The 22975-nt window shown below is 51.3% G+C and overlaps 1 protein-coding gene across 2 annotated transcripts in view; it reads left to right on the top strand.

The window, feature by feature from the left end:
* Window positions 1-21747, top strand: part of LOC142814256 (uncharacterized) — an 87876-nt gene extending 66129 nt beyond the window's left edge. For both annotated transcript variants that reach the window (XM_075892684.1, XM_075892685.1), the window contains one exon: window positions 1224-21747. In XM_075892684.1, the coding sequence (XP_075748799.1) occupies window positions 1224-1337 (114 nt within the window). In that variant the 3' untranslated portion in view covers window positions 1338-21747. The remainder of the gene's footprint in view (window positions 1-1223) is intronic.
* Window positions 21748-22975: the final 1228 nt, after the last annotated feature.

Raw genomic sequence — 22975 nt, 5'->3', positions numbered from 1 at the left:
CCCTGCGCGCATCTGCCACGCCGGTGATAGCGCAAAGATCGCCGCGAATCATGATTATTGTAGAGTTTGAGTCAGACACTCTGTGATTCGATGAATGACTTTGTGTATGGACGTTTGGGACATTTGCCTGCCTGCCTGACGTAGCTCAATACTTTTGGCACAGTCACTGTCAGGATAATAGTTCTAAGAGCTACAGAAGGTTGACAAGAAAACAGAAGAGGCAGTTGAAAGAAATTTTCAGTACAATTCCTCAGACGTGCATGCTTGCGGGTGTTGGGCAGGTTCTCAGTATACCCGTTCACTTTAGTATATCTGTCGGTCAGGAAGGACTGTCTTCTGTTTTGGACTACGTTGCGTATATTATATTGGCGCCGACACTGGTAATACCGTTTTCACGGCCCCTATATTCTGAGACGGAGAATTTAAAATGTCATAATTGTCACGGCTGACTCCGTCTGACCCCCTGACTTGAAAATCGTCGAAGAAACTCTAGATGTGTTCCTCGAAAGATGCGTCCTGTTCTCCTAAGGGGCGTTGCTTACGGCATCGATCGGGAATGACTTGTCTTATCAGCGTTTAAAGTGGGGCGTTGGTCATACTGGCATACCACATATCAAAGCAGCATAAATTTTAGCGGCTCTTATAATTACCAGCATACCAGGCCGGCTGCTCTTCTAACACTAAATCGCACGTCCGCTTCAGGGACACCAAGTTCCAATGTGACGGCCATTTGCAAGACCCGGCCTTGATTCTTTTTCGAGCTTGGAGCCTTGACGCTGTCCATCCATTAATTCCCGTGTGAGAGAGGGAGAGAGAGGGGAGTCATAGAAAACCAAAGAACGAGGGCAGTCCCGTTAGGCCGAAGATACATAGCATCCACCGGCTGCTTCTGATACCTTGGTCGCCCGCGCCCGGAACACTGCTGGGTAGAAGACTTCTATCCGCATCCTTTCTCGCCGTGGAGGACAACATCCTTTCCCGCACTCGGGTCGAGGAGGAGGGTGGTTGATCGCGATCCTTGCATACTTTGCGCGGCCCGTGACCGTCTGGAGCGCGCCGCGGCGGGATGGTTCAGGCGCGTCGCGACGCGGACTGGTTTCCCGGCGGCGGCATCGTGCGGAGCGAGCCGCCACGCTGGCTAATGATAGCCGGAATTCGTGCCGATGGGGTAGAGATGGATGGCCTCACGCCCCTGAGCCGCCTGTTTCTTTTCTTCTGTCCAGGAGAGGTTGTTCACCGTCCGGAGCGAGGCCCCGCCTTGGTTACCGAAGACCGGTGTCCTTGCACCGTTGGTCCGAGTGGAGGAGATCACCTACAGTCTGCGCCAAAGCCTTTGAAGAACTGGACCACGCAAAGGTGTCGTGAGAAGCGGTGATAGGAACTGTAAACTATGTCCAGGTCAGGCGCCATTTTTCTGTCTTTTTTTTTTACATAAGCTTGTGATGGCAGTTCGATAACAAGCGCAAACTTTGTAATTCAGAACGCACGTGCTAAAATACTTGCCGATTTGTTAAACAGGCTAATGTGTGGTTTCTTTCGTTTCAAGACCGTTGTTTGAATTAACAAGTAAATTTGCCATGTGGCAAGATGTGGTGGGAGGGTCGCACCCTATTAGCATACTCCAGTGATGAGGACGTTGTGATGAGGGCACAGAGTGAAAACGGCAGCGTTCTCTTGAGTGAGGGCTGCTACTTGTTGCATCTCTTTTGAGGCGCGACCTTTTTGCTTTCTCCTTAGCCGCAGTGTACTCCCAGTCACCGACAGCTGCAACGGTTTTATCGTGATTTATCAAACGAGGAAGATCACCCGCTCTCTTAGTTGCGCGTCCGCCTACAAAAAAAAAAAAAAAAAAGGCGGTGCTGGTTCGAGAACGGCGACATAACTGGTGTCTCTGGAGTGGTACCGGAAAGCTGTCCGGGAAGGGCTTAGGAGCCTCAGATAAGGAACTGACCGAGCACGTCGGTCAGGAGTTTCGCACCCATCAGACATTCACAGACAAAATGGCGGTCGGGGGAAGGCCCCTGGTGGCGACCGGCCGCCCTGGGCAACTCCCGCGCGTTTTGTTGCGATGCGCTCTAGCCGCTCGCGCGCTGCTTTCCATGAGGCGGCGCACTTCGCCGGGCGCATTTCGTTTTTATTGTCTCCCTTGCCCTTTCCTCTGGCAGCGGTGCCTTCTCCCACGCGCCTCTCTCTTTTTTTCTGTCTCGTTTCACCCTTTCTTTTTTGGCTGCGCTCGGCGGCAAGTACAATGATGAAGCCGTCTGGCGCGCCTGCGCAAACGCGACGGTCCAGGCCTCACCTTCTTCCTCTTATTCCTCCTCCTCTTTTTGCGTCTGCGGCGACGGCAATCGCCGCCAAGGTGCGTGCACTCGTCGTCAGCGCGCCGCCGCTTGGCGACGCTACGATATCGTTCCGCCGTGTGCGCTGCTGCTGGGATGGGTCTAGCCGGCCGGTTGGCGCATGCGTCACCACCCCCTGGTATTCCCCTTCCCTCCACCGCTACTTCTACTACTGTCCTGTGCTGGGCGCTCAGCGAAGCGCCGGGGTCCACCTCTGCATTCCGCCGCAACGGAATTATCGATCGGCGCGGAGACTTTGCCGCGGCGCAGCGGCCGCCCGGGCGTAGTCGCGGCCCGACGCGCGGACCGAGACGATCGTCCTCTAGCGGTCCCGCAACCCGTTCGCTCCCTGGATCCTCGGCGCGCCTTCTTCGTTCCCCGGTCTTCGTCGTCGCACCCATCCCGTCCCTGTCGTCCCCTGACCATCCTCGTTATTCCTTCTGCTTACCCCATCGCCTGCGTCCGTGTGATAGATATCTTCAGCTCCTTTTCCGGCCGTCCTCTTGCCTTCCCCGACTGGTCGCCATGGTTGTCTCCAGCCCCCGTTCTCTGCCCCTGGCCTCTACGTGCTGCATCAGGTGCTTGTGACTACGCATTCGAAAGTCAGGTACCTGAAGTAGCGCGCGGAAGGCTCGAACCTTGGGCCTCCATTCATCGATGGACCACAGCGGGGAGGACGGAGCGAAAATCAGCGATGCTCCATTTGCCGCCGTGGGAATGACGGAGGACCAGATCGAGCGACAGTCTCAACGGAGGGCAGCCGCGGTCGCCTGCCGCCACTTCGGACCCTGCCAGCCGCTGTTGGCCGACGACATCTCCGGAGCTCAGCGAGGCGGAACAGCGAGCGACCACTTCCAACCGTGAGTTTTGTGTGTCGTACTGCTCGAGCTTTCGGTGATTCCCTTCGCTTCTCTCGCGCTATCGATCGCGGTCAGGGCGCCGTCGGGAGACCGGTTCGTCATGGCCGCTAATGTCATGCGTACTTCGCCGTGAATTATACATTAGGCTTTGAAATAGGCAACATAGTATCCAGCTTCCTTTGTCTAACCGCTGCAACACTTACGTATTATATAAAAAAAATAAAGCTCGCTAAGTGCAGCTGGAGAGAAGCGGTACAGGATTGCTGCATGGAAGCCATGTTCTTCTAGTTTCTCAGGCGCCATACTGCTGAGTAAGATTTCGTGCCATGGTGGGCCATTCATTGCGTTCAAAGGAGAATTTCTATTACCGCAGATAGGCCATGATTTACCGTCTCACGTGATGTATAAGCTCCAGGACCTCGTAACGGGCCGCTTATCTTCGGACGAGATTTTCAAGTTACCTTTTAGCCCTCATGGCTGCTTCGCTGTGCGGCAGGCAAGTGTGTGTGATGATCCTTTTCTTAATAACTGTGCATCTTAAGTCGTGCCTAGTTATAGCGTCGAACGCAACTAAAACCGTGGTTCGCAGATGAAATTCCTCATGGGTTCATTGCTTTCGTGCGTACAATTTCATGGTACAAGCGCTAATGTTCATGTTATTGGAGAAAGACAACTGCACGAAAATTGTCCAGATGCCTTATTTAAGTTATCTGAACAGTCATTAGTATTTTAGCAGTCCACGGAACACCTGATTGCTCACGTAAGATCAATGGAGACAGCTTTACTCTCGAGAATCGATGCAAAAGAAATCATAGCCTTTTGTGGTTTGGCTTGCCTGCAGCACCAGCACGCGTATCGGCGGAGCGATCTCACCCAGGCTTGGGGGAAAGTGCTATGCGGTGAAGGTGGACGCTGCCCGCGCCTCGCTACAGCGCAAATGTCAAAAGTCAAGGGCCATCGCTGTTGGCGTTGGCGGCTCCTCCGCGCAGTCGCGCTTGCGGACTGTGGTGCGCAAGAAACGGAGAGTGCGAGATGTGCGAATGTGAGCATGGTGCGTGTGCGGTGAAGAGAAGCGTTCACGGTGCGGAGGAAAGATGTGAGGGTTACGTGTAAGAGGAGAAGGCGGCGGAGCGCGTGTGTTCAGTGACCGAGGGTTCAGGATGAGTGGAAAGGAAGCGGCATGTAAAGGAGCGCGAGATAACGGAGGTTGAAAAGAAGCGCCGGAGGAGGGAGGGAGGCTGGAAGGTGATGCTGGAGATGCGGTGGAGCCGGATAAAGAAGAGGAGGAGGAGGGTGGTGGTTTCTCCTCTCGATGCAGATGCGGATGCGGCAGGAGCTCCCGATCGCGCGCCTGCGCGTCCGCCGGATTTGAGGGGCGTGGCATCATCGCGCGGGTCTTGCGCGCGCATGTCTCCCCTTGCTCGTCACTCGCGCGCTATGGGACGGAAGGGAGATTTCGCCGCTGCGATGCCCTTCCCCTCCCGTTTCGTTCCTTTCTCATTCTCCGCGGCTGCCTCGCCTTTCCGCTCGGGACGAAACGATATAGCCGTAAGGGCAACATGGCGGCCCGTTAAACATAGCCGCTCTACTAGAACGCGACTCCCACGGCAGTTAATGATCTTGGGTTGCTCACGAAATAATCGCAGAGTTCCTGAAAGATTCGATGGATTCGCTTACTACCTGAAAGGCCTCAGTTCGTCTAGCAGTAGTGCATTCTTTCCTAATTAATATATCGCTGGCAGTTTAAGTTCTGTCGTGTTCGGGCCTCTTCGAAGAACACTAGCGTAGCAAACATTCGCATAGACACTAGCGTAGCAAAGGTGTGCAAAGGTTTGCTATACAGCGCAAGCATCCATGTCGCGCGCAACAAGTGAAGTGGTCGCTGGAGGCCCTAGAACGGAGGACGCCGAAGCGAACCGTATAAGAGGGAGAGCGGCTCATCTATCTCTCTTCTTTTTTTAAGCTGATCGATAATGGCGGATTCAGGCGCGTCCAAATCACCAACTTCTTTATCTCCCCAAACACCGCCTTCCTGTCCGTCGATGGAAGCGCCGAATCTTTTTCACAGTTATCAGTTCTGAAATCCAGAGATGTACCTCCATCACATATACGCCTTCGTAGTCACCTCGACGTAAACTGTAGAAACCGCATGATCAAATCGGCTGGCTTTTGCGCTAGACTAGGGGTAGGGGGGGGGGGGTTGAGAGAGAGGAGATAGGAGACGAAGACGTGGGCATAACGCACTCGCACAGTTTAGACTGCGGACCGTATCGGTGACCTTTCTCGGCCTCCTGGAAATCTCCGTCGCGAAGTGCCCAGGGGACGAGAGAGGGGAGGGCAGGGCGTCTCCATTTTCACTGCGATCGAAGACCGAATGCGCGGCAGGGAGCCTGAGAAACTGCCTCCTCGCAGTTGCCGTTGCTTGGCAACAGCATTCGACGTCTCCGCCGTCTCCCATGGCAACGGGCAACCGCATCTTGCCTCCTCCATCCGCTCTTAATTACCATCCCGGTCTTAGGTTGTCTTTTGTGCGCGGGCAATGCGACTTTTTTCGGTTAAGTGCCATAACTGGCGCTCTCTTCGGGCTAGTTCGCTTCTCCGGTGTTGAAGAACATGGAAGCGCGATAACGGTTAACGCGGCGTACTGACGTGTGATTTCAAGTTCAGTCGTTTCCGTTTCATAAGCCTAGCTTTTGTGGCGAGAATAGTTATATGTTATTTCGTTTGCGTTGTAGCTGGGCACCGATTCTCCATCGCTTATTGTGCTCTGCTTTGTTAATTCTACTGGCTTGCGAAAATTGCGCGCCAAAAAAGTAATGAAAATAAAACCCAGAGTGACATGCCTGAGAACGGTTTTGCCGCTTCTGACTCGCATTATTTCCGACTTCTTTCCGTATCCCTTTAAGTTCTGAAACATTAGTATAGTTTTACGTGCGTACATTATACGTACAACCTGGAAGCATTGTCAGATGGTGCGTTCTTTTTTTGTAATTCTTCAAGATTATAAAAGTGGGTTTGGACCTTATGTTACATCAGCCAACGTCAATACATTTAACATCATGGAACTTGAAGAATAAGTACATTTTCTATCATTCTCGCCAGTGAAACTTTATATCAGGGAGGGATCCAGTGTGTTGAACGCGACGTGAAGTAAATGTTCTAACCTTGCGAAATGACGCGCATTTCGAAATTATATCTCTCTAACTCATACGACTGGATAAGAGAGTGCACTCAGGTTGGAAACGAAATCGTAGGCTTGGCACGAACTACATTTCACCGTTTTTAGCGAATGAAGAAGTGCGCGTGCGCGCGCTGCGGCTTCTGGTCTGAGGTCATACTTTTTTGTGGTGTGAACAGGAGAAAGTGGAGACGTTTTTTCGTTATAAGAGGAGAAGAGCAGTGCTTAACGAGTGCAGCGATTCGCAGATCGCTAGCGGCGGGCTCCGGGGCGATTCAGCGAAGCCAACACCGCTGCTGCGACTGCGCAATATGCTCTGCGAAAGGAGGAGGAAATCGGGAGAGAAAGTCGATAGACCGCTCGCAGCGCCACCGCGATGAGCTCGCCTGTCACTCCGGGTTTTTTCCCCGCGTAGTGCTTTGACTAAGCCGGCGCTTGGCCTTTCTTGCTCGTAGGACCTATACAGCGTATTCCGTTTGGACAGGTTTTTTTTTATATCTATTAGAAATTATTGCGTAGATCTTGCAGTTTTCTGTCACCATCTCTCCCTCTACAGCACTTAACAACGTTGAATATATCTACACTTTCGATTGAGAGAGGTACAAGCAGGCTAATGCCGCCGCTCTCTGTGGTTTCGACGTCCGTTGCGTCATTCTAAGCCCTAAAACCAAGAAAATAGAAAGGTGTTATCTCGTAAGTATCAGGCGTCAAATAAAAGAAATGTAAGCTGCCAGTCAGTCGCAGAGCTCGTAGCCTCAATTCAAGCCTCGCAATGTTCGGCGGGGCTTACATTTCGAAATCTAGCTCGTTGGGTTGGGATGACGGCATTTTATCTGGCAGTCTGCAACAGGCTTAGGCTGCTTCAGTGGTGGTGGCCATCACTTTGGTGTGCTGTAAGGGAGGAGGAAATGCTGCTATAAACGATCGTGACAGCTTATAACGTACATGGTCCAGCCGGTCATGTTGGCAGCGCTTATTCGGCCAAGCTGCTGATGAGGGCGAGTGGTCGGGCCCCCGGCCCGGTTTGCCTGGCGAAAAGGGTGCGGCGCTGTTCGTGACGTAACGGAAGCGGGCCCTTTCGTCACTCTACAGCGGCGTGACGGGCGGCCCGGAGGATTGACGTGCTCGGGGTCACGCGTCGACGGTTGGTTGCCACAGATACGGGCTTTTTTATACGAGGCTCGGGTTCCCAGAAGCGCGAGTCGCGCAGTACGCCTGCGTGTGTGGGCGTTCGTGCGGCACTCTCTGCTCCGAGTTCGCGCCAAGTTTCAGAGAGGAAGGTTGTGGCGGAGCGGGAGGGTCACTTGGCCGGGCCGACATTGGAACCCAATAAAGTTTATTCTCTCTCTCTTGGCCGGGCCGAAGGACAGCGGATATCGATCGCTCTCGCGACGAGACGTCGCCGGCCTCCCGGCTCACTGGCACCTCGTGCTCGGGGCGCGCCTACGGTTACTTAAACCGAAACTTCGGTTATAACGAAGTCGACGTGATCGATGTGAACACACCCAACACTAACTCGCGCTTGTAGTCCGCAGACACTCGTCAAGTCGGGTCGTCTTCAAGTTGCAGTACTGTTGTTCTTTATGTTTTAATCTGTCATTCCCCTTTCCCCTACCCAACGTGTAGGGTAGTCAACCGAACGAAAGTTTGGTTAACCTCTCTGCGTTTTCCGTTAGTTTCTCTCTCCATTTCCTTCAAAGTACTGCTGTATTCGAACGTCGTAACCCTTCTTGTTTGTGCGTACCCGTTTCGAAGTAGCTACTATCAAGATCACTCGCAAATACCGCTTTCGGGCTCGTTCAAGTTACGAGTTTTGCATACGTATACAACAGCTTCAGAGTCGCGACGCTCCGTGAGGCGTTCCTTCTCCGTGAAAGAGATCGTTTCTGAGAATCTGAAGTATGAAGCTTAGCTAAAGGAGGAGGCGACTCGACGAGGGCAACGCACTGCTCTTCCATTTCGGGCGTTCTTTTCTTTTTTCGCGGCCATTCTTCGCATTAGGAATGCTCGACTGTCGCCGTCCCTTCTTCTTCCAGCGCGCGGGCGTTCATAATGCTGACTGCGCGACGGGCTGCCCCCGGTCACACCGCAAGCGCGCTCCGTTCACATATACGGGCCCGTATATCACGCATTCGACGTCGCCGCCGCCGCATTGTCCACGCCATCGTGCCTTCTTTTTTTCTTTTCGAGCCAGCTGGGGTCACCGGCGCCTCGCTTAGCTCGCTGTGCCGAGCACGACCCCAGAATGTTCGCGACGGCAGCCGCGGTCGGGGGCGCGCGCGCCGGCGTTTTTCGTGACGACTCCATTAGCGAAAGCGCGGCCACCTGAGTGTTTGGGCGCGTGTGACGGGTCTCGCGATCGCTCTTTGCCAGGGCAGTGACTGTCGGGCCGTTCACCTCATTCGCTTCTTTTCTTCTTCTTCTTCCCCTGCGGTACTCCCTGCATTGCGCCCGAACACAACACGCGCGTAGCGTCTCTACCTGCCCGGCCAGCTGAGCCTGTCTGGCGTGACGTCATGTGCGAAGGTTCTTAAAGGGGACACTTGAGGTAACAACAATTTTACTCGGATTATAGTAAACTACTTTCTCGCCACACAAAAAAAATGCCACGCTTGCTGCGGAGAACGAGACGACGCCCGAAAAGGCAAGTGCAGGCGCCATCTTGAAAACCCCGCACCAGTCGCCGTGATGTCATACGTCATAGGCTTTGATGGCCCCTGCCGGCATAGAGTTTCCTAATATATACGTATAGGTTACTAATATATACACTACAAGAAACTCTGGCGCTAGTTACCATAGGAGCTGCAACGCACGGCGCTTCAGCAAGCATGGGAATGATGGGTAGTACACAGATTTGTCTAGTCTTCGTACTTCTGGCCTGCTTCTGGCTCCATGTGTGTTCGTGTGGCGTAGAGCTGTTTTCTCACGAACCAAAAGTCAACAAATGTTCAGCGGTTGCGCTTCACCACTTCATTCTTTTACACTTACAAATCGGGCCACGAAATCGAAAAGTATTCGTTCTTTCTTTGAAAACAAAACCGAAACCAGCAATAAACGAAGCCGCAAATGCGATACGCCGCCCGCAAGTACGAAGACTATAGGCAAACCTGTGTACTACCCATAATTCTCATGGTCGCTGAACTATCGCAGTGCCTGAGTCCCCTCTAGTTAACCTTAAGAAACTCTATGCTTGCTAGGCCCTACGTAGCTCCTAATTGGTCTAATTGAAGCACATTGTTTTCAGTAGGAGCCAGAGACTTCAGATACCAAGTTCCGGGCAATTTCGTTGAGCCACTGCGGTCAAAATGCGAAACAAGCACTTCGAAAACCATGGCGCCTTTACCGGGGGATTTCGGCGGTGAATTTAAAATTGAAACTTTTGGCATTCGTTTCCTTGCTTGTCAGAAAACCTATGATGCTGAAATGAAAAAATACTGGAGTTTTTTTCAGAGTGTAACTTACCAGTTTAAACTACTTTGTTGTTTCTTTTTCTACTGTCTCATCAACGTACCACTAACTGTGGTCTCCTGGCTATCAACTGGCTTCAATGTCATGGCGACACTGGAACGTTTATAGCCTCTACGCGGACAACGAAAGAGATATCATGCGATTTACTGATAACATTTACGTTTCGTCACAGATTTCGTGCCCCTTCATAGCGGTTTCGGTGATCTCGTCAGCGCAAGCCATCAAGGTGTAAGGCGTGGCTTTTAGGGGATCGCCCCATGAGTACAAAAAAAAGTTATCCTGTAGAAAGATCGATGGATAGATGTTATGTAAGCACGTCACAACGATTGGTCTAGCTTCCGCTTCGGAAACAAAATTCTAGTTCGGTGTACCCTATATACAACACTGCATGCTAAAGCATGTCAGGAAAACTTAGATTGAATCGGTGCTGCGAGGCCAGCTTTGGAATGTTCCAGGTGGCTGCTTAATAGAAGCAATGGTTGAAAACGAGATATGAATGAAGGGATTGAAATATTGCTCTGTTTTTGCGTTCCGAAGTTGCAGCTGTTTGAAATAAAAGTGTACAGGGCACACAATATAGGGCACTATATAATACAGATTTAGTTGCGCGTCCATAGCAGCCGTATGGATGCCGCCTGCTAGGCATTTTCACAATGATGACAGCCTGGATCCGCACGGCTGCTGCGGACTCACAACTAAATCTGTCTATTAAGCCTGAACACACCGATTCGTGGTTCACATCTACTACAAGGTGCAGCTTCGATTCAATAAGAGCATGGCGACGACATGTGAAATCGCCTTGCGCACAGCGGTCTTATGGTGATATGCTGCCTGCACCTAGATTTTAGACGTCTTCATTGCGTTCGCGACTCCGCATGACCGACGTGAGGAATTCGGTGCGCGCGACCGCGTCATGTCGTCAGAAGTTACGTATCACGGCGCGTGAAATTCGTGCGCGTGCCTCCTCCTCTCTTCCTCGTGCTTGCGCTTCGTGAGTCGCTTTGACGGCTGGACAGCCGACTGGACAACCGTCCGTGCGTGCCTTTGGGACCAGGGTGCTACGACACGTTGTCAGCGCTCCGAGCTGAGGTTTGACGTCGGTGCGTTGCAACTCGATCGTTCGAGACAGGCAGTTGCTGTCCGGCTGTCGCGGCACTTATGACTTGATAGAAGGCACGTGCCGGGGCATTCGGTGAAGTTGTCCTCGCGATGGTTTCGTTCTCCCTTGCCAATGTCAATGCGTCCTTCGGCTTCAGCTGTACGCGTGCAGCAGGGGGGCTGGCGCTATTTTTTCCTTCGTCAACGGTAAAATGAAACGCGGCGGCGTTTTACATGCCAAAACCACGATATGAATATGAGGCACACCGTAGTGTAGGGGTCCCGATATTTCCACCGTCTTTTATTCTGCCGTCGATGAGGGATCTTACAGATGTTAGTGGCATGCATTCCGAGATTGTCGTTTAACTCGCAGGAGCGGGAAATTGTCGCCAAGACAACGCTGATCCAGATAGAAAATGCTAGTATAAGGAGATATTGTAGCAACCGCGTTCTCGGGCATTCCTAAATAATATTTAAAGGTTAATTCCGTGGTCTTCAAGGTTGGGAAGACAGTTCATTCCAAGGCCTGCGCGCAGAAAACACGGCGAATTTATAGAGTTTTCTTGTTTAAGTCTACGTTTCCGGTCCGGCGTGTGATAGAGCCGTGTAATGAACAGCGGCATGTGATAAAGTTTGCCAGAGTGCAGCGTAAGACTCGTATGTAGCGTGGCTTAACGAAGGGCTGCAATAAAAACGGCCATTTCGAAAGCGCTGACAGATGCGGTTCTGCGAGGGACGGCAAGTGATGATCCCTGCCGCCGACCTTGAACGCGAACGTAGCAAGTGAACGTGGACGGCAGCACCGCAAATGGCGGCGGCAGCAGCCCTCCCTCGTCCACCGCTCACGCGTCTACCTTGCTCAGCGCCCCCTAGCTGCCACCTTCCTCAGGAGCTACGCGACTATCCATTTGACTCGCAGATGCGGGCCGCACTATACATCATAGTAGGTCTCGGCGTTGTCGCAGGTTGGCAGGCTGCTGGCGAGCCAGACGCCGGGGCAGGCAATAAAGCGCTGTCTTGCGCAACGCCGTAGCCAGGCACCGGACGGGCCCGTTCGAGCACTATGTAGACTGCCGTGGAGGGGAAACGAGCCAGTGGTAGAAGGCGTGAGGCGCAAAAAAAGAAGGCGAACAAAGCTCGAAGTAAGGAAAGGCTGCATTCGCACTTCCGCTGGCGCGCTCAGCCTAAGCGAATGTCATGTTCCGTGGGTTTATTTATGGGACGAGGCCGCGTGCATTGCGCGCGCGTGTGTGTGCGCGCCTCCCGTTACGTTCGGGCGTACGTGTGGCAGGATTCGTGCTTCAGACGGGGAAACACCCGTCGGACCTTCTCAACGTGGCGGCCACCGTTCTCGCACTGTAGTCTCCCCGCCAAGGGTGTGGAAACGCGCCGCTGTTTGCTTTGGGCGGCTCAAGTGGGAAGGACAGAAATACGTATAGGGTACTTTCCAACGACCGCGCCTATGGCGTCCGTGAACGCGTAGGATGCGCGCGATGTGTGTGGCAGCTGAGACGACCCAGCGTCTTCCCGTTGCAAAGGAAGCTGGTAGTACGTGTGCATTTAGAAATAAAGCTAACGCTCGAGCATCCTTTGGCGACACTGGCCTTTGTTTCTAAGCTGCCCTGAAAACTAACGGATAAAAGAGAAACGTTCATAGCTGTTGTCACGTTCATTCAACGTGGACCTCTTCTGCAACACGCCCTGACACAACACAGTGGAAAGGCCCGTTTACTGAGCGAGCACTGCTGAGCGAGCACTGCTGCGAAGTCAGACTATAGCTAAGACATCTAGCAGAAAGTAGGATGCAGTCTTCAGTGCGCCGCTCGTAAGGTGCAATACAAAAGGCGATAAAGCGAACCTCATTGATTGGGAAACACCGCACGTGAGACGCGGATACAATGTAATGGCATTGTATAGCGCCGCTGCAGTGTCGGCTGTAGGAAAGGCTTCGTCGCCTCGGTCGCATAACCAGTCGCAAACTAGAACAGCGTGTGCTGTCCCTCCTCCCGCCGCCTAAAAAAAATGTAGGGCACGCGGACGCCGTGCAAGGAGGCCGCATGTTTTTCGTTCAGGGTCTTCCAGCAGTGAGTGTGCACACAGGCTGATCGGTGTTCTTTCTTTTTTGCTGCCGTAGCTGGCCGGCCGCATTGTTTGGAACGGCGACCTGCCGGCACCGTTCCCTGACGCATGACCGAGCTTGCGTGCACACGATCTGTCCCTCGAGCGGCAAAATCAAAGAAAGACTTCGACTGCGTCGCGAAAGAGTTAGCTGTCGACTGCGTCGTACGTTCAGTGGAGGCCGATAAGGCGGTCGCAAGGTGTTTTCCTGCGTTGATTTCTACAGCGTTCCCACTCGCACTGCTCCACGTGTCATGATGGCGTCTCCACGCTCAAACCGTGCTTCTGTTCCATTGGTCTTACAGATTTATAGCAACTAACAGTGATTCGAGGACCCGATATGCTGATCCTTCCTCGCGTGCCAGGCGAATGCCGTGCCTTGTAATCAAGTTTAGATCGGTTTCCTTCCGTATTTCGTATGCCCTGTGCATTGATAGAAAATGGAGCGGCTACTCACAGCTTAGAAAGTGAATTGGGTTGCACTGACAATAGTGGAGACAAAGAGAGTTAAATGATAGTGAACAGCTAGCATCGGGAAATTTGGCCACCAAAGACGATTTTGCATCGCGAGATGGTACTTGCACGTTACTCCGGAATACTAGCCATGTAACGCAGCGGCAGCGATCTCTCCCCAGGTTTGTCACGGAAATTCGCATGGACAGTTCTTGCGTATTGCTTCAATCGAACTTCCTCGTGTTTAGCGTATATTCTCCCTACCCTGAACGCAAGCGAGTGAAAGGGAACTTGCATATGTCCTGTACATCTAAAACGTATTCAAGTGTGTGGTCACGCGAGGCTTGCCGGTCGACGCATGGGGATAAATTTTCACAAACTCCACGCTTAAGTGTTGCTGGGAGGGTTGTTACCTCGTGCGAAGGTGGGAGCTTCGGCTTAATATTATTTTCGCCTCGCCGTGTCGTCGACGTCTCGCTCTCTGCTCCGGGCGGTCGGCGTGGGCACCCCGTACTGTCGGTCCTATTTTAACCCGTTCAGGCCGTCTTCTGGGAAGACGTCCAAGGCGCCGAGGTCAGGCCGTCTGGGCTGCTGGCCCCGCTGTAGCTACGCACGCACGCTCGCCGCGCCGAGGTGCCAGACCGGCCCAGCCTTCGTTCTCTCCTCCCTGTCTGGCTGGCATCGCTTTTTTTTTCCGTGCCTCGTCGACTCCCTTTGTGCCGGCAACCACCGACCCTCTCTCGTCCCGCCGGTGATGACGGCGCTGACTCGAGACGGCGTGGCTGCACCGCCGGTGAGAAAAAAGAAATCGCCGTCCACGGCCGCCGCTGGCTGTGCCCGACTGCCAGCCCTCTCCGCCGCCATTTATCTGCTGCGCCGGCTGCTGCCATTGTCCACTGGTTCGACTCCCTGCTGCGGCGGCCACTGATTCTGCGAAAGGGTGAAGTGCCACGAGGGTGCCGGAAACTCCCGGAGCGAAGCGCGGAACACGTTTGCAGCGACTCGAAGTTTAGTCGAGCCAGAAACGGCATTCTACAAATGGTCAACAGGCGTTCTCCGCACACTCCGAAAAGTATTTTTGGTGCGTTGATTTTGATCAACGGAAACAAATTTCACCTGTTTTCTCACGTTTATGACAGTTATAATAATTAAGAGCCGCCAGCATTCGGTCATGAAGGTTGTAATCGTGGTCACCAGTGTCGGTTCGGGTAGCAATTTCACCCAAGATGTTTCGAGAGTCACAGTAGTCTTTGAATTGGAGAAAGTATATCACAGTGCTAAGAGTACTTAAAATAAGATCAAGATTCCGAAGCTCATAAACTTAAGTCGTTATGTTCTGGTCACGGGAAATCGTGCTCAGTAGCACATTGAATAGCATCAGGGACAGCACTGAGCCTTGCGGTACTCCTCTCGTTGATGTGTGAATAGTCGATGAAAAGCCGCCTTTACAACGGTAAAACTTCCCGTCCATAAAGGATTCGCGAATCCACGTTACTATGTGCGCCTGAAAACCGAGGGTTTTCCAATTGCCCTATCAGAATACCGTGCTCTACAGTATCGTATGCTCTAGCGGTATCCAAAGTAACTAAAGCCGCATATTTGTGTGCTGTCGTGCCAGCTGTATACGACTCTCTAAAACAACATGAGCATTTCATGTTGAACGACCGGCCCTGAGCCCGATTTGACAGGGGGCTTAGAATTGACTTCTCTTCAATAAATTTACTGATTCCAGTATGGCTAACTCTCTCAATCGATTTCGCTAGATTTGACGTCAAGGCAATTGGCCTCACGTTGTCTAATATGTACCGCCTGTCTTGTTTCTTTAGCAGTATAATTTTGGCTAGTTTTCATTGTAGCGGTATCAATGAGTTCAACGAATAATTCACAATATCTAAAAGAGCATTAGGCGATGCTTGAAGTAAATCTTTTAATGTGGGATTCGTAATTACATCTGGCCCAGGGACTGTCGTCGGTAAACATAGTACAGTATGAGTCAAGATAAAGAAACTTGTATTTTATGCGAAGATACCTGCATGTTGCAAATATCCGAGATATATGCGGTGGCGTGCTGTACTCGTGCCGCGTAATGGCGTGCTTAGCGAGTCTGAAATGAATCGCCAAATCGCGTGACGACTATACGCCTTGCGTGCCAGGCGGACCACCGAGAAATCCCCTTTGAGTTCGACATTGACGAGCCGGGAGATGAGTCGTCACTTGTGCATTCACAGAAAAGTAATTTTGTCACCATTTTAAACTGTCTTAAATCATCTTTAACTGTTGATTCTCTCGAATTATCTTTAGCTGTTATTAATTGCTCTCGGCTTGTTAAGATGATTTCGTTTGTGTTCTTCCCTTTGTCTGCTAATTGGGGACACATAAAGTTCAACTGAATGTGTGAGCTTAAACCGGATGCAGACGTACTCTCATACGTTAGATGGTCTTGTAAATCGCCTAGCCCGAAGTAGTAACATATTATTTATATCCACGTTGGAGAAACCTTCAATAGACGACCTGTCTGTTGAACAAACGTGTTAACAGACATTTACAATCGTGTTTGGAAAAAGTGCTTAAGGATTTACAGTACTTGGTACTCTAACACTTGCAGGACACTTGCGGTACTCTACTATGGGAGAGAATTAAAGCCGTTCCGGGAGCCTCACGCTTGATGAAGCCGTAGCCTGCAAACCTCGACGATATGGTCGGTCGTATCATGACTGACGGCCTATTAAGGCTCACTGGAGAAGGTCGACCATTCTAATGGCATTATTTTAGCAGCCCGATATCAGGCAGCAGGTTCGTGATACCGCCATGTTAACGCGTGAGAATTTGAAAAATTACCGCATTCGTTACGGTTTTGTTTTAAGCGACCATGTTTGCCGGGGACCAGCGTCTCCATGTCAGGGGCGACTAAATCATATATCCATTACACACCTTACAGAGCAACATGCGCGAGATATGTTGCATTGTTGCACTCACTTCCCGTTTGGACGGGACAAAAGGCAAGGTCTCGGTTGGTTACGGCATTGACAATCGAGAAAACAATAAAGTGATAGAAACAATAATAGGGTGCAACTCGCGATGAATCGACGCCGTATAAATACTTCGGCACGTGTATACTGTTCCTCTGTCGAGACGCCACGAACGGTGGCTCGCCGTCGCTTACATTACCGTCACAGCGCTCTTACATTTCCTCACTAATTACTTTATTGCCAGAACAACGGGCGTTGCATGCACATCCTGCCCACTAACGACCGTCGCGCGCAGCTAATATTTCGTGCACCTCTTACGAGTGAGCCGCTATAGTATGCTGCGGGATCGCAGGACGTATTGGCGGTCGTCCGATTGTTGTAGTGCACGATGGCGTACGGCAGCAGCCGTTGCGCGGACCTTTCACGCTACGCTGTGCTTGCTTGTCTGGAGGCATGTACGTACAAGCGGCGGCGATGCCGAAATCCATATCGGGCGATCGCGGGGCCGTGACGGCGCGATACACGCGCCGCTGATCGCGAGCCGATTGCATTGTGTGCTAATGCGCGGTCGGACCGGGGAAGCCACCCGTCGGGCCGCGGCCCTTGGGAGCCTCGTCATAAGAGACCCTCCAGCGCCCGACGCTGCTCCCACGTGGGGAAGCCGGGCAGAGGATGAGCTGCTTGTCGCACTCGTTTTATCTCGTAGGTATACCAGATGCTTCTACTTACTCCGCGATAGCCTGTCTCTTTACGACTGTCACTCTTTTCTGGCAATGGAGAGAGCGTGCATTATGGTGTGCATGAGCGGACAGACGTGTAGCTGTGCATCCGGCAGTCAATCTACTGATAATTCTTGGTGCTCAGCGGTCGTTAAGCATTAGTAAGATTCGATCTCGAATGACGAGAACGGCCTAGTCCTAATGGACAAGAGGATGGTGTGGCATATAAGAGGATCATCGAAGTTACGATGGACACCTTATTATTTGCGCGATTATCGGAAGTGCGTTTATTCGCGCGTGCGAGAGGCAGTTCCCTGAACGGTCTTCTCGAGATCAACATCACAAAGCTGCGCTACTTCCTCCCCCTCTTTCAGTCAGCGAATGAGACCGTTGGATTACTTCTTCCTTTCTCACGATCTCCTCCGGGATTGGCGGCCAGTGCTCCGAGCGATGACTAAAACGCACTGCAGCGTGACGGCTAGACACGTGGTCGTAGAGCAGGCAGCGGCGTGTCGGGCACAGGCGCCTTGAGGTCGTGCGTCGACGGCCGTTCGCCCCATTCTTCTTGGTCTTCGCGGGCCGCAGACAAAGCTGTACCGTGTCGGCGGCCACCTTTGCGCTCACGAGAGTGTGCATCCAGTTTCTCCTGTACGACTAGACGACCGGTACGACGCTTGTGTGATCATCGCGGGTAACCATTTTGGGCGTCGCTGCCGACGAGTGTGACTGCGAAATGCGGAAGTCTGGATGCCGAGCGGCCCTTTTCTTTCCTTTTTTATTCTAGTCTATACGACAGTATACGACGGAAAGAGGCGCAACAGTTGTGTGGCTGCGCTTTGGACGGCTGCCATAGCAGTACCGTTTCCTCGGCGACATCTGCACTCTGGCGACGCATGTGCGGCGACGGCGTTACGTAAGTGACAGGTGATCGTTCATCCATCGCAAGGATGCGCCCGCTCCTGCTTCTTCTTTCCTCCTCACCCACATCTACTTTCTCTCCCACTTGTGCGTGCTTACTCTCTCTTATTCCTTCCTAGAATTCATCGTTACTTCTCTTACAATTTTTTTTCATCTCTTTCTCGATTCGGTTCTCTCTGTGAGCAGTCAAGGAGGCGATGCCATTCCTCGACAGTCGCCCGTGAACGCCAGGTGGCAACGCCAACGGCGTTATTGCGACAGCAGCTCTTCAGCACGACATTTCCTGACCTCCAAGGTACATTCAAAGCTTCAACGCTGTCTTGTTCGTGTGTTTTTTGTTCTTCTTAAAAGTCTGAATGTGGCCGTTTCTACTGCTTTTGGTACGTATGACCTTTGACTTTCGTTGTGTTTCCTGTCGTAAATGTGGCCGCGACATTGTCACTATTGTTTCGTATTCTTTCGACCGTTAAATGAACATGACACTCTGAAGATTTGACAGATTGCTTCCCTCGCCGTTTTGGACGTATAAGTTTGTCAAAAAAAAAAAAGGACAGTTGTCGAAAGTAGCCAGTTGTCGTTCACTTCTAGACACCGGAGCATGTTTCTGATGCGCAGAGGCCTTCACTTTCTCTGCTTTTTTTTTTTTTTTGCGCCGCCAAACGTTTCCGACGCACTTATACTAGGCCACGTCTGAGAATAATCTCTACCAGCACACAACGTCAAGCGTATTGGTTGATTTCACCGTGTTTCAAGTCGCCTTTAGATTGACATTTCCGCTAATAGGCCCGGTTATTTTGTTCTATTTCGTATAAATACACTGTACCTAGGTGGCCGAAATTTCCTGCGTCCTCCACTACGCCCTCCACTCTCATAATCATATGGTGGTTTTATGACGTTAAACCCCACATATCAATCAATATACTTTACTAAGCTCGCTACCAAGGAGTTATATACAGGGAAGCATTTCGCACGCGTCTTCGGAGAACTACACGGATGGGTGCACATTGGCCATTCTGTTCCATTCATCAAACCTGTGACGAGCAAAATTTTGATTTAACCGCCGCCATAAAACGGGAGCGGAGGGACAGGGAGCGCGGAGTGTCGACCAGCTGCGGCCCGGCGTTATGTCTTGTTATTTTTATGTCATCTCACTCGCCGTGCCTCTTTATTTCGCCCGTCATATACGCACGCAATATGGTTGCCACGGCAACGCGGATTGAGGCCGGCGCCCTACGCTTCGCTCGACAGTGCCTCGCGATTCCAGCTGTTCTTGACGTGCAGGGAAATTGAAGGTTCGACTCCGAGTGTACGGAAAGCTTTTATTTTTGATTGCTACGGCAGGCAATCTCTCTATCTCTTTATTTTGTGAAGGTCACAGCTGCTTTGTTGGCTTGTTCCTCGTCCTCGTTCGCACAGTTGTTGGGTCCGCGTCCAATTTAACCTCGTTCACGTGGTCAGCGAATGCAGAGCAGCTGCATGCCTGGAACGTCCGCTAATTTTTTTTTCTTTTTTTTTTCGTGTAGGAACCCCTCGTTGATTTCTAACCGTGCGTGTCACACTGCTTCGACGCCAGCATATCATCCGAAGTCCATTTGCGCTGACCGTCGTGCTGTAATGAAGCCACTCACTGCCATGCTGTGTGAGGAGGTGAGGGAGTCGTCGACGTTCATTAATTTCAGCGGCGACGTATTGCCGATGGCGGGTGGCCTGTTGTATGCTTTCCAGCTTCCACAGGTGAGCTGCCCATTGCCATCCCATCTTAGCTTCTCCTTGCGAATATGCGTAGATTGTTTTTTTTTTTTCAGTACCTTGACTTTTCTAATTGCACTTGAATGTCAGTTCACATTACGCCACGCAGAGGGGGTTCTTCATATTCCGATTTCGCCCTCCTTCGCTTAACTCTTCGGCTACTGCTGAGAAAGCATGTGGTAGGCCGCCATCTCCGTTTGATGCTAACCCTTCTTGTCGGCTGCTGAAGAAGTGAAGCAAGCGCCTGCCTGCTGCCTAGTCGAACAGGTGAACAGCAAGACAGCGTGATACGCTTGTGTAAGCGCGCGGCAATGCCAGCTGCCCCGGTCAAGGCCATCCGTGTGGTGAGCGACACGTGCGAGCCACTCCTCTGATGTGCCTTTTCCTTGCGCTTCATGTTTCTTAGTTTTTTTCTCCTTTGCCCACCGGTCACCTTGTAATAAAAGAAGCCCGCAGTCGGAGCAGGTGAGTTGTTCTTCTTCCAGGGAATGAATTGGAGATGAAGTGAACGCCCGAGTCAAACGCGTTGGACGTCAGACCTTGGCCCGTCAAGAGAGACGCCGCCGCACGCACAAAACACGCCGCTAGTTCATCCAACCATGCAGCGAAGTCCCCGTCAGCCCGGGAGCCTTTTAGAAGGCCCCGTTCGTTCGTGCAAATGTGGGGAGTGTAGCGACTGTCGTTTTGAGTCGACAAAGTGCCCAGTGGAGTCGACTCGCGGTTATAAGTTAGATACAACATCGTCCGGGACCGCGAGCCATAGCAGGCATAGACATGTTACTTGTATGTCACTGGGGAACTGATATTAGTAGGAAAGATAACTGACGAAAGGAAAATTAGCATAAAAAAATAAGATGGTATTATGACAAGGTATCGGCAAAAGCTGTGATAAATATATACTACTGAAGGTCTGGGAAATTTAACTAGGTAACAGCAAAAGCTGCGATACTACCAGAGGTCTGTGGACATCCGCAATTAAAATTAACTTAATTTATTTTAGTGAATAAAAAGGGATAGGCACTGCGCTACAGTTGCAGAGAGGTACGGTACCTGTCGTTCATATCAGTGAAACAAACCGAGAAGGAACAACCACTAGTCTACGGCGTCATCTGTTTGTGTGCGGCCCAGCCACCAGTTAATTGTACTTCATCAGGTGCTCTGGAGTGCATAGAGAACAACCAGGCATCTTTTGGAGTGCAAATGATAAGTGGCGCGAATACAACGAGACTTCACTGAAATCGTCGTCACGGCAATGCCTCTGGTGCGACTCGACCAACGCCGAATCGCCCACGCAAGGACCCGATTTGCGTGAGTAAGGAACGTTGTTCTTTTTCTTTTCTTTTCCTGTAGCATGTTTTCACAGTTGCTCGCTGAACGCTCGTGTAGCGTGACACAGATAACGCTGCCAGTGCTTTCCTTTCTGTCGCAACCCAAACCTGCCTGGGCTGTTTCTTTTCAATGAAGTTCTTTCCTTCATTCTAATCGATGTGCTTTGTGTGAGCTCGCATAGTGCATGCGCATGTGTGCTGGACGTGTGTACCTGCATCTTGCAATTGAAGTGCACATGAAGCTTATATTTCAAGTTATTTAAGCAGGTATGGAGACCAAATCGCAGGTCAGCCAGTTAGTTCTCAGCATGGCAACAATGATACTCGACTTCTTGGATTCGAATCTCCATGCTCAATCGCAGCGATACGAATCTTCGTCATCGAATAGGCGAGGGCGATGGACAGCTGTGAATGAGCAGCTGCCAATGGTTCTCAACCTGGAGAAGTTCTTGAACTCCACTCAAGGCCTCCACTATTACCTGAAAGTTCATCAGAATTATCAAAATATGTAACCAACTCCGTGCAATAAACTGATCGATATATTCATTGCTTGACTGATTGGTGTCATTTACTCGTGAACAATCTTCTATAATAAGCGATAAACGTGAGTCCGTTTTTTTTTTTTGCACCTTGTTAACTGCACTTTACATACGGCCGCTGTCTCTATCAACCAGCAGCATTTATTGACAGTGCATGCGTCACAAGTCAAATTGTCAACGGAGGATTGTCTAATACGTCTCATCTTCAACCGAATGATGCACTTTAGGTACGACGTTTTCAGTCAATTTCCGAAAAACATACACGCTTTTGTACGAACAGGGCACGCACCAAGCTTCTGTCCTGAACAACAATGCTGAGGTTCTCATAGATTACAGCAAACGTGCGTACATTCGAAAGTGAAATCTGTCGCAGTCATCGTAAGTAGCACGCGATCAGACTGAAAGAGTAATCGCGTTACAAAAATTCTATATCGTACAGGCGCCTTCTACGGTTCCTCGTGAAGTAACCTTAGGCGTTCGTATAGGGTTCCCCTTAAGTGAGCGAAAGGGGAGGGCGAGGGTAGGGGGCTGAATTTGCGCCCTCCTCTCGACGCCCATTATGTCAATGTATGAGGCTAACTTTGCGTCCCCTCTTGGGTAACTAGAAAGGGAGGGGGGGCTCTACACCTCCTCCTCCCACCACATTTGTACCTGATAGCGGATACTGTGGACCATGAGCACCGCGCACATTTCGTCACCTTGAAACAGCTTAGCGGGATTCTCACTTTGCGATAAGAGGACACCGTCAGTAGCAGCTGAAGCGGAAGGTTGGGAGTGTTTGCCCGACGTAACGGAAACAAAACAGCGCAAAAGACAAAGCACGAGAAAAAGGCCTCCTTTTTTTCTTCTTTGGCAACAAAAGTCGCTGGGAAGCGCGAAGCTGGTAAAAATACCAAGCTGTGTGGCACTAAACAAAGTCCATTTTTATGACACGAATCGGTGCACTCTTCACTGGCCAATTTCGATACGTTGTGATCGTCAGTGCACTGGCCTTTTGCGAAGATATGAAAGAGAACAAAGTTTAATGACATTCACGGAGACGCTGTTCCAGATTACCGCTCATTGTTGAAATATGGGATGAGATGATTGATTGATATGTGGGGTTTTACGTCTCAAAATCACCATATGATTATGAAAGACACCGTAGTGGAGGGCTCCGGAAATTTGCACCACCTGGAGTTCTTTAACGTGCACCCAAATCTGAGCAGATGGGCCTACAGCGCTGTCGCCTCCATCGAC

This window comes from Rhipicephalus microplus, chromosome 4, assembly GCF_043290135.1.
Source record: "Rhipicephalus microplus isolate Deutch F79 chromosome 4, USDA_Rmic, whole genome shotgun sequence".
In the NCBI taxonomy this organism is placed as follows: Eukaryota; Metazoa; Arthropoda; class Arachnida; order Ixodida; family Ixodidae; genus Rhipicephalus; species Rhipicephalus microplus.
The sequence above is the reverse complement of the archived record's forward strand: the minus strand, read 5'-3'. Positions and strand labels throughout refer to the sequence as shown.